This window comes from Hyposmocoma kahamanoa, unplaced genomic scaffold (assembly GCF_003589595.1).
Source record: "Hyposmocoma kahamanoa isolate Upper Pololo Valley unplaced genomic scaffold, ASM358959v1 65, whole genome shotgun sequence".
NCBI lineage: Eukaryota > Metazoa > Arthropoda > Insecta > Lepidoptera > Cosmopterigidae > Hyposmocoma > Hyposmocoma kahamanoa.
The window spans coordinates 13,403,704-13,415,841 of NW_020653853.1; the positions used below are offsets into that span (position 1 = coordinate 13,403,704).

At 34.2% G+C, this 12,138-nt stretch overlaps 1 protein-coding gene across 1 annotated transcript in view; it reads right to left on the reverse strand.

Annotated features, from left to right (window-relative positions):
* Positions 1–5,747: 5,747 nt before the first annotated feature.
* LOC113231437 overlaps positions 5,748–12,138 on the reverse strand; it is an 81,262-nt gene continuing 74,871 nt past the window's right edge. The window contains exons 3-4 of the mRNA XM_026465757.1: positions 6,482–6,575; positions 5,748–6,108 (exon numbers count right to left, since the gene is read on the reverse strand). Coding sequence (XP_026321542.1) covers positions 5,947–6,108; positions 6,482–6,575 — 256 coding nt within the window. The 3' untranslated portion in view covers positions 5,748–5,946. The remainder of the gene's footprint in view (positions 6,109–6,481; positions 6,576–12,138) is intronic.

Below are 12,138 nucleotides of genomic sequence, written 5' to 3' on the forward strand. Positions count from 1 at the left end.
GGAGACCGGGGCTGGTTGTTCCTAGGAACAACTTCCCCTATTGAACTGTAATCATACTTAAAATTCTTATGATCAGTTTTCTTTTTTTTTAAGGATACGAAACTACAAACAGGTTCATGTCCAAATTTAGACAAGATGATAGAGTTACTTATGTGTATATGTGTCAAGTGTGACTCAGATGAAGAAATGAGCGATGAATAATATTACTGATGAATAAGAATGTAATTGTTTTTTTAAGTCGTTGTGCATGGTATAAACATTGTATGTATGATACAATTATAAAAAAGGTTGTTTTATTTAAGAAAATCTTTGTTATTCTGTCATAACCTATGCGGAACAATTTGCCACAAAGGCGGAACAACACGCCCCAAAGTGGGCCTGCCCCGCTCTCCTCTACCTAAGGGTTCCGTTATCTCTACTTTTTCTTTTAAAATCTTCTGTCTCCAGCTCCAAATACAGAGTCGTCAAAGCGTTATTATGCTTTTTGCAATGTTGATTTATTGTTGTTTGGTATGTTTACCTAAAGTTTTATTTTAGTATTTGATTATTTCTAATGTAGTATAATTTTATACATCAGAATTAATTTGCCACCTCAATATATTGTTGCCACCGCAATATATACGTGTTATTCATTAAACATTTCATCAGGTAGACATGCGTATATAATTCTATTATTAATTATTCTATTAATCGTTACTTGAAAATGAATGTTGACCGATGTCATGGCATGTATTTTATAATTTTTCTTAGCTTTGTATTGCTTAACTAATTTAGCTTCAGCAGTTTTCGTTTCATCAAATTTTATGAGGTTTTTATGTTACTAAAAGAAAGGATTTCCGTTATTGGTTCGGTGTATGGGTTGATTGAAACAAGAAATATATTTAATGTTTATTCCCAGTCATCCGGTATACGAAAGACAACATTAAAATTTGAAGCGAACATTATGTACAATATTTCATAGCCTAAAATAGGAAAAACTTACGGTAAAAAGCTCCCTAAATGGTCTTTGGCACTTAGTTACATAATAGTTGCGTTATTAAATTATAAACAAAGGAATTCAATGCCTAGGATTAATTATATTGTTCGTAAAAAAAGGAATTTTTCAGATTTTGCTTCTAATGTTGTACGAAATTATGCATTTATTTTTATGATTGTGTCAGTATATTGGTACAAAAAATTGAAATTTTGTTAAAAAATTGAACACTTTTATGCTTTTCTATCCGACTGTTACAGTCAATTTGTTAAATTAATAAGATAACCATTAGTCTCGGTAGCGGCATCAAAATTTGCAATTAAATTTTACACAAACATTGCTTTGAATTTCGCACACAAATCATTATATACAATATTAGAGCCGACTTACACAACTACTTTTCAGGATGATTGTTATAATTGTTACTTAAACCTTAGAGGAACAGTCGTGCTTTACTTAAAATTGAAGCTATGACTATAAACTTTGGTGTTTCATACATTGACGACACTAATTTCTTAGTTTAACACTACAATACATCAATGAGTGAGTCTTAGTTATTTCTAATAAAGCCGTGTATTTAATAAATAATGTATTACGTATCAAACTGTAAATTCCTAGATTTATTAATGGTAACGGCGAATTGTGACTATCGGGGGTAACTGTCAAAGTGTCCCTTAAAAGATTAGTTTTAAGAATTTAAGACAGATTAAAATCAGTGACCGCGCCGTGTGTCTAGTGTTAAGCGCCATGCCTGTCTATAGCAGTTGCAATGCTACGATCTGAGGGATGCTGCCACTTTGCACGTCACCCTAAGACATAAGGCGACAAGTCCTATGTGCCCGTAATTTCATCAGCGCCCTTATCCTTCAAAACCGGAACGTAGTAATGCTTACATTACTGCTTTGCGTCAGAAATACGTAAGGTGGCAATGCTTCACTGGACGAAGTCTTACACAAGGAGTTCTACTGCTACTAACATTCCTTCCTTCCTTCTCTTTGTAAATCACATCTCAATTAATGAGAACACACGGCGTATATTCACATAGAAATAGACAGAGAAGAGATCCCGTACGCCATCAATAATTAGCAGGTTTCAAATTCAATCAGGGAACTAATTCGTTTTCAATGCAATCAACCACTGCTGTTCGCTCAAACTTAATCCGATTTGTGCAGTGTATTAATTTGTTGTTTAAACAATAGGTAACTTAATTTGGCTTCATTGTTTTGTCGGATTTATATTGTATTTTGAAAAATACGTATTGCATTGTACATTTTTTGCTATGATGGAGAATGGGATTTAGGGCGCGTTCAAATTAGCCGCTGTTAGCCGCGCTGCAGCAGCGCGACGGTCGCGCGAATGACGCGCGGTTGCAGCGCTTCTAGAAATTGTATGAAAAGTGACAATCGCGCGGACGTCGCGCAGCCGCCGCGCGGCTGCAGCGCGGCTAACAGTGGCTAATTTGAATGCGCCCTTACTCTCATGGTAATAAACAAGTCGTCAACACGTCGTCCTTTTTAACCTTTTTACCACGTTCATGCATACTTAAATGGTGGGTGTACTGTGTAATGAGTGGGGTACACTCAAAAATGTCACTACTTTTCTTTGAGTCAGTATTGCTGACATATATTACGTATCTATAAGAAGTGTAAAGAATTTATCTCATATGCAAATATGTCTGGAAATTATTAAGACAAATTTCAGAGCAAAGCGGCAGCGGAAGCGTTCCGAACGGCTAACACGCGGCCGCTGCGCGATTCAGTGTGGCAGGGTTCATTATGAACTCGTACATCACAAAAATTCCCGCGCCCGGAACGCTTCCGCGGCCGCCTCAGCGTGGCCAGAACATTACGGCGCGTTAGGATATTATAAGTCGCGCGACGTAAACGGGCAAATCAACTTTTTTTATCGGCACTTTGTTGCATCCACAAAAAATGATATTTGATAATCTTAATTTTAATTGATATTACGGTAGACATAATTTAGTTATATACATGTTAAGATCTGCAGAAACGTGTAAGAGTTATTTTTGAAAGCACTTATGAAAAATTAAAATTTTTTGCCGTTCCTGTGCACGATAACTTTTAACTATTATGTCGTAATAATTTTTATAAGGGTTCGATTTAACTATACACAAATTGTAGTATTTTTTATTACCAATAGAAACGTTAGTCCAGTTTAAAAATTTCTTTTTAAAATTTAACGTGTGTTCTGGAAGTAAGTGAAGAGAAGAAGTAAAGTAAGTGTACTTTAAAGTTAAAGAGAGCACTTTAGTTTCACAGACTATTAGTCATTCCATGGTTATACCTACTTATGATCGTCGTCTCGCTGATACTTAGCGGACGGTCCTTAAACCCCGCGAGGAATTAGTTTTTTCTCAGTATTCATTTATTAGCGAACATGCAAGTACATAATAAAATTTACATTACATGTGCCCTGTAAGGTCGCTAAGACTTAGAAATAGAAACAAGCAAAAAATACAACACAAATATCTTATTAAAGAAACACAGTATCAATAAAATAATGAATGTATATACTAATTGTTATAGAGAGAATTAATATAGAGAGATCAGTTTCTTTGTTAATAATTAAGTCAAAATTAAGCACGGCTCTGAAATTGGCCAATGTTTTGTGAAACCACTATATCTGCCATACATAATCTACCAGTTACACAATCTTTACAGCCAAATAGGAGCCACTAAAATACATGTAACTTTGTACAATAACGTGTGTTAACACTGGAGGGAGTGCGATACTGGACGTTTGTGTTACACCCTTTTACACTTACGTCTTACACTAAACACTTATCTACGATAATACAAGATGGCAATCTAACCTAAGACCTTACGTTTTTTTTAGAAGGAAAAGCTACGAAAGATTTTCAAAATAGTTCTACAAGAAAGAGAAAAATCCTATAGTTTCTAGATGAGGAGCGTGACATTACAAGTATGGAAATTGGAGTGACATTAGTTAAACAGAAACTTAAAATTGTTGTTGACAAAATATTATATCCGATCAATTGCGAGTAGGATTCGTACAACAAAAGCTCCGTACTTTATGTGATAATAATGACTTTCATATTAATTGTCTCGCAGTGAAAAAGTAATTTCATTATCATTGTTTTATCAAAACAATCAATGTTTATAGCTTTATTATTTATTTCTGTAATACCAGACTTTCTACCAGTCTGAATTATTCCAGAGTTTAGGATAACACACAACAGATATAGGGGAGGGACGGTCATTTTTTGCAGATTTATGATGATATAGACTCAAAAAAGCTACGCGTTCAAAAATAAATACATGTTATATGAGTTACGAAAGACCTTTTTTTTTTTGAGTTTTTCTTTGTTCCCTTTTCATATTTCGATCCCCCATAATGAACGGACTTTAAGTTTTCAAGGATCTTTCTCTGATCTGCGGGCAACCAAGTTGTACAACAATGAATTTCAAGTGGATTACCTATTGTATGTGAGAAAAACAGATCTGGCGTAGGAGACGTACACCGAAGTCTTGTTTTGTCGTTTAGGTTTAGAAGCCTAACAAGCCCTACACAATATTTAGAAGAGAGAACATTCGATGCTATGAAATAAATACGTTGAAGTAGAAACTTGTAATATTTAAAAAGGGTCGGCCGAAATTATTATTTCATTGCATCCACAAGTTTCGTAGTAAAAATATGTAGGGCACGCTTTTCGACCGGGATCAATATGTGTAGTCTGACATATTATTATTTTGACCAGTCGACCGTGAAGTGGCTTACACAGAGAACATCGCTCTCAGCCATTTTAAAAACGAATTAAAATTTATATATTGAACAATTCGATGAGCAGGAAAATGTGGTAATTGGGGCTGCTATTTCGGCCTTCATTGTTTTCATATGACGTGGGATTATACGAAGTCATTGTTATTTCATTAAGGGTAGATATGTAATTTGAAATTGTAATGTACAGATGGAAATAGGTTAAATAGAATCATGGCGACATTGAATTGATGACGAGAGATGTATTTAATTTTATTTATTCATCCAAATGCACTAATATTACGTAATTTCAAATTTACATTTAAATTAGTTGATTTTTTTCCTTAGCCAGGTACAGTGTGACTCCTGTTTAATTTTGTTTTTAAGCGAACAAAATACCGTTGAACACATCCTAACATCAAGATTTTTAACTACTTCACATTCTATACAATAGGAAACTACGAGAAAAACTCTTAATTCGTATAAAAAAATAAATGATTATTTCTAACACGTTTACTTTAAGCCCTTCATATACAATTTCAATCGTTATTTACATCTAAACCTACTGTAGCTTTTTACAATAAAAAAAATGTCGAAAGAATACATTACATTTGACTACTTTCGACACAAATATCGAGATCACAATATCGCTTGGCAATATATCTTATAAACTACTTAAATTAACGACTAGCAGTGTTTCCAGATGGCTCACATTTTTTCTTATTATTATTTAATCCTAAGTTTCTATTAGTAAGCACAATATCAGCTCGTTCTGGGGACGATTGACGAATTTTAAACTACTTGAATATAACTTTTGTTTTAAAAAATATCTGGGACAAAAAATAACAATAAAACTTTACCATTATTAGAAGTCGAACCGCTGAAAACTCTGATTTGATGGTCTCCCGATTTCTTTGGTGTAGGATTCAAGTACCTATATATAGATAATTTCCGACACTTCTGAAACCACTTTTTACAAATACAGTAATTTATTTATGATAAACGATTGCGAAGAAGTTTGGAGAACCTCTATGACGCATGGCTTAAATGTTCTCGCTATTTAATATTTATGGCAATAAGTGATTCGATAATAAAGGTATTTGAAATGCGTGCTCCATAAAACCATAGATACACAATTATTTCTTCTAAAAATAGATTTATGCCCTTAGCCAAATTAGACAAGATGGCTGTTTGATACTGCATCCATTAAATCTGAACTTCACGGTATGTAGTGATTAAGAAGTCTTAAGATGACGGCCATCATGATCACATCGGCGTAGCACAGCAAAGTGCGTGACCTGGAAGGTATTTGTGGATCTACAGCCGCGCTCCAGAGTGCCGGTCATCATGTAGCCCATATTGAAGTCCGCTTGGGTCACGTTCGTTGTTAGGTATAGCTGGCGACAGAACAAGGTTCATTTATTTTCTCAAATCTATAGTGTTATAAGAGATAATATTAAACTTTTTAGTCTGCAAAAATACTAATTTACTGCCTACCTTGTCATAACTAAGGCATTTGCATTTGGGTAACTATCGAAATATTGGCATGCAAAGTTTTTTTTCTTTCAAAAACGTCATTTAATCAATTACGCTGCCTTTGCCTCAATTTTGCTCAAAATGTCGATTACGTCACTTATGATAAGGAAGCCAGTATAGTTGACAACCTCAAAAATAGCGGATACAGTATGGAGGCCAATAAATTGTCACTGGAAGCGCTCGCACGCCTTTTGAAGATTCTACATTATTGTAAAATATAAAAAACATGAATACCTTAAAATCTGCGTCAATTCCAATGTGTTTGAAAGTGCCAATAATGTAGACGGCGTTTCCTCCACTGACGACCATACTAGCGTGCGTGTTGTGCCTGCATCAAAAGAAAATTAAACATTATGACCGATTTAAAAACAAGTGTGGAATACAAATAAAATATTTATTGATGTAAGTATGTCATGAATGAGCAGAGGAAAATTTGTAAAGAAGAATTTTGTTAACTTTATTAAACATTCTTTTTTATTTTTGTATACATTTTGGACGTAAATGACCCAACGGTCTCATGAATTTGCGATACAATCGACAATATAAAAAATAATAACAATATAAAAAATGTAATACTTTATGGTGTATATGATGTGTTGATAATAACATTCTGCGAGAGAATGGAATCTCGAATAGAATATAGAATAGGCTTCTGAGTGTACTGGAAACTAGCATCGTTACTTTGAAAAGATTGCTGAAAGACAGTTGTGTTTGTAGAATAACTTCAATCTATAAGATTGAATTTGATACCACATTTAAAATCTTTGCAAAACCTAAACTAAAAACTTTTGGCTTCCATGACCAAAATGTTCTTTAGAACTACTGACGCTACAATATCATATTAACCATAGATTTAGTATATAGGTACTACATACTAAATCTATGATATTAACCAACCCAGGTGGTATATCGACTGTGAACTGGCAATTGGTACTATCTCAATTTTGACAATTTTACACGATGAAGAAAAACATTGTTTGTGTCATTTATATAGAATCTACTTTATTACATAAAAATACGTGGTGTACCTATGTGTAATAAAAAATATTTAAAAACTACGCATTTTTATCTAATAAATCAGATGCTTCACAGTCGATAAGTTGCATCAGAAAATAAAATGTCAAGATTTTTTAAAAACAGAAAATATCAACGTTGACTCTAGCTTCTCGCTGTAGTATCAGAGATTTTGTTTAGCACCCAGATCACGTATACCAGTTAGTAGGACGCGGAGGCTCCACGTAGCCCGTCAGCCCTAACGGCCGCTGTAATGGCCGCCCCTAATACCACCAAACAACGCCCTACGCCCTGCAACTCGGTTCAAACAAATTAAAAACCTTTATGCGCACTTTTGCACTACTTTCTTTGGTAATCGCAGCGTTTAGAGTTTGCAAACTGCCGAATTAAAACGAGGGGAGACGATATACTCGTGTTAAACAGTTTTGTATAGCTATGGAATAAACAGAGAGATAAGAACGACCCGTATGTCTACTCATTAAAAAGAAATCTATTATCTTATCTTATGTTATCTGCAAGCAATGAATTTTGATGATTTCGGTGACCTAGCTGTTAGTATTGCGGGTACTGGGTGAGGAATTTCCCGGTTCGATTTGAGAAACAAAACTTTTCTAAATTGATTCTGCAATGGGTGTCTAGAAGATAATTTCGTTTCGTTTCGTTCTTTTTTTGTTGGAAAGGGGGTACTTCCATAGTGGTCCCATTTCATTTTGAAGAAAAGCATCCACCTCGAAGGGTGGCTATTCACGCATGAAGATTCATTTTTATAAATAGCGCCTAATTTTAATTTAGGAGCAATTACTTTAATGACTGATTTTGCTATTTCTCCAATTCAAGGCGTTTTTCTCTCAATATACTTTGAGTAGTGAGAACCGACTTTTATTATCTCCAGTGTTAAGTTCTGTATAATGGCGAACTAGGGGATATTTCAATAAAACTTAGCAAATAGACGTAATTCCACTTACTTTTGAGGTTGGCTTTTTTAGTACTCTGTACTGAGATTATTAATAGTCCTGCTTTACGTTTGCTTTCCGCAAAGTATCATATTTGTAATAAGACACTCCACTTTTTGAAAAACGAACGCTTTTTAATAAAATTTTGTTCAAGCCAACACATTTTTGTGTTAGGCAAATACGACAACAGAATTTTCCTAAATTAAAGTTGCTGGCGTCACGGAACATTTATCTTATGACAATGCATGTTCCAACCCGCATTAGACCAGCTTTAAGGAAAATTACCTCTTTATTGAGAAGATCTGAGCTACACAATGTAAATGTACACATGTATAGGTTATCATTTAGGGAAGTACCATTTTTATGTGGCTACGAATGTGATGTCAGTGTATAATTTATATGGCCAAAATGCACTAACACACAAAGTGTAGTTGAAAAAAACAATGAAGGGACAGGTAAGAGGTATCTGAAAGTAATATCATGAGAAACGAGTAATTTAGGCAGAATAGTGGGACGGCGAGCAATAATCGTTAACGCTAACGACACTCGTTTAGCCGTTCGTGGATTCGACATTTTTCCGAGGGAAATCCTTTTTTAACGATTTTGTTTCACAAGAGAATGTTTTAATATGAGAGTCGCAATTGGAAGAAGGTTTTAAGTATCTCGAAATTTTATCTCGAAAGTTTTGCACTTGATCTAATGAAGCCATATCTGTTAAATGACCACTTTCGACAAAGGATTCCATTAATGTAGTTAATAATTGAATGAGCATACATAATATCGCATGCTATTACTATTGTTAATAGTGTTGTAACTCAAAATACGTGAAATTTAATATTATGTCATTACTGAACGTAAGATTTGATTCATTACACTCGATTCTGAGAAAGTCCTTTTTTTTGAGTTAATACACTATATTAACAGTGCGATATGTTCCTTGCTAGGTTAAAGGAAAATTATTTATGTTGTAAATTATGTAACTGCTAAAACTCAAATCAATTTAATAAACACTTTATTGATCCTTACATTTTTTTAGTAGCAGTAGAACTTGTTCAAGAGTTTGTCTAGGGAAGTACTGTCACCTTACCTATTTCTCTCGCCAAGCAGCAATGTGAGCATTAATGGTGCTGGTGAAATTACAGGTACATGGGACTTGTCAACTTATGTCTCAGGATGATGGGCGCAGTGGAAGTGCCCCTAAAATCTTTGATTTAAAGCTCTGAATAGCACTGCAACTGTTATGGATAGGCGTGTTGCTTACCACCAGGTGCATGGCTTGTTCGTCACGTCACTTGATATTATAAAAAACATATTTACACACGATACTACTTATGATGTAATAAAGTCACATCTATAAAATGACAACATTTCACGAGAGAGGCTTAAAGATTTCATGAATGATCTCTTCAATCCTGAAAGTTGGCCGTCAGCTTCCTGTATGTCTCTATCAGCAGCAGCTTCCTGTATGTCTCTATCAGCAGCAGCTTCCTGTATGTCTCTATCAGCAGCCAACCGGAACAGCTGTTCGACTAGGCAATGCCGGTCCACTCCCGGATGTTCCGCAACCACGATTTCTTTCTTCGCCCAGCGCGTTTCTTTCCCTGCACTTTGCCCAACATTATCAGCTGTAGCAGCGTGTATCTACCGTTCCTGATCACGTGATCAAAATACTATATTTTGCACCTTTTGATAGATGGCATAATTTTCTCGGACATATGAACACGCAGAAGCACGGTTTCGTTCGCGACCCTCTGTGTCCAACCAATGCGACGGTAACACCATACCTCAATAGCCTTTTTGAATCCTCTAAATTTCTTTCTTTCGAAAATCTAGTAGATACATTTTTTGTACTTTAATAGCAGGATTATAAAATTTTACATGTAAATAATTTGTTTCATGTAGTTCGTATTGTTTTTATGTCTTTCTAGTGATGCAAGCACTTTTGATGTATGATCACATGTGGCTTTATTATACCATGGGTACGACTTAGCATCATCTTTACTTTTTGAACATTAAATAAAATTTTTGTCAAAAAATTTTCGTTAAAAAATTGTTGTCAATTAGAATTTAGATAATATCAAATTTGCAATCCAACGCTTCACGGTACATCAAGCAACGGGACAACTTAATCTATATCAATTAGGAAGATAGTCCTACTAAATCGCTTTATTTGCATGATATTATTATTATTTGCATACTAACTTAGTGCCAAACTCTGCTGCGGGGTTGCTAATCAGTTAAACAAGATAAATCTGAGTACGAAGTTGTTTAACATTTGTAAATATTAAAAGTAGTAATTTCTTCCAACGAAACCAAAGTGGTCTAACCAATAGTTCTTTAACATACATCCGTTACTCACTCGGCTCATTGAAAACCAGCGTCACAGCCAAGTCTTGGTATTGACTTTAGCTGAATGAGTTCCTTTTACATACGCCACAGCCGCACATATCACTGTGTGTCAGTATAGAGCTATTATGTAACTTGTTGTTCTGATTTTTTTATGTTATTACTATTTTTATTTATATTTGTATTTTTTTGTCCCTTTTTTATAGTGTGTCGTTGCAATAAATGGATTCTATTTATATTCTATTTCTATAAAATATTTGATATTATTTTATGAAATTAATATGTATTGTTTGTACTGTCGTATATTTTGCTTACTGTATATTTACTTACGACTATTGTGACCCACTTCCCGCACCTCGTATTTTAAAGTACCCGCTGTTTATGATTTGTAGGAGACTTGTGCACTCGGTTCTTGGCAAACTTTTTTGGCAGGTCACACGAGTTTCATATTGTGATATTAACAACACTTGAATTTCGTACAAGTTTTGTAAATTCTTTTTACTTATGTGTATTTTTGCGATGCCTAGTTCTGTAATATAATAGTGTTGAGGTATACGTGAAGCTAATCAATACACAATGTTTTTTGTACTGGAAAAAAATAAAACTAAAACCTATAATCGAACGTAACTTAAGCTTTAACTTAGCCGTAAAGTTGCAGATGTTTGTTTTTGGCTTTGATCTGGCTGCAACGCTTTTGGCTTTGATCTGGTTGACTGCATGAAAAGATTCGTAAGGTCTGCTGGCTCGCTTCATTCAGTTGAGAGAGCGTCGGCCAAGGAATGCTGAAGGCGCTGGTTCGCGTCCAGCCGGATCGAATGAAATTTTCTTTGCGTTCGATTTTTGCATTTATAATTATAACAAACTACTGGAGTAATTTTACAAAAAATAATTGAATATAGTAATATAGTAAAACATCGTCGTGATATTCACTAAATTTAATATTTTCAATGTTTATAATTCGTCTGTTTAAAGGTAAAACCACATAAGTGTTGTAAGAAAATCATCATTTTTCTGCAGATAAAACTCTTATTAAGTTTATAGCTTTTTTGTTATTGAGTTTCACGTGAAGAAGAAAGTTTCTTGCCATGCTATATTAATTAAAGACTTTTTGTTTAAATGTCACTTATGTGGTTTTACCTTTAAACATATGATATAGCGTTTTTAATATCGTCGTTATGAATCGTTCGTAATTGCTTGAGTACCTATATAATTTCTTTATGAACCGGTGAAAACTGCAAATTACAGAAACAATGCAAAATACATGGAGAATACATCTTATTAGTTCCTATTATTGCAATAGCAATATAATATAAAATTGAAATATCAATTCCCAAACGAAAACTAAAATACAATTTATATTTCCTAACTTATATTGCTTTAAAAAAAATCAAGAATCTCTATGTGAATATAAATTAAGTACAAGAGCTGTTTGTAAAATTAAACTGAAATATATCATATAAGGAAGACGTTATCGCAGTAAATAATGATTTAGTAAAGCACCTGGCTTACGTTGGTGTGACTGCCCGGACCCTTTTCAACAGAATCTTGTACTCAATATTGGGCCGTACGAGTATATTA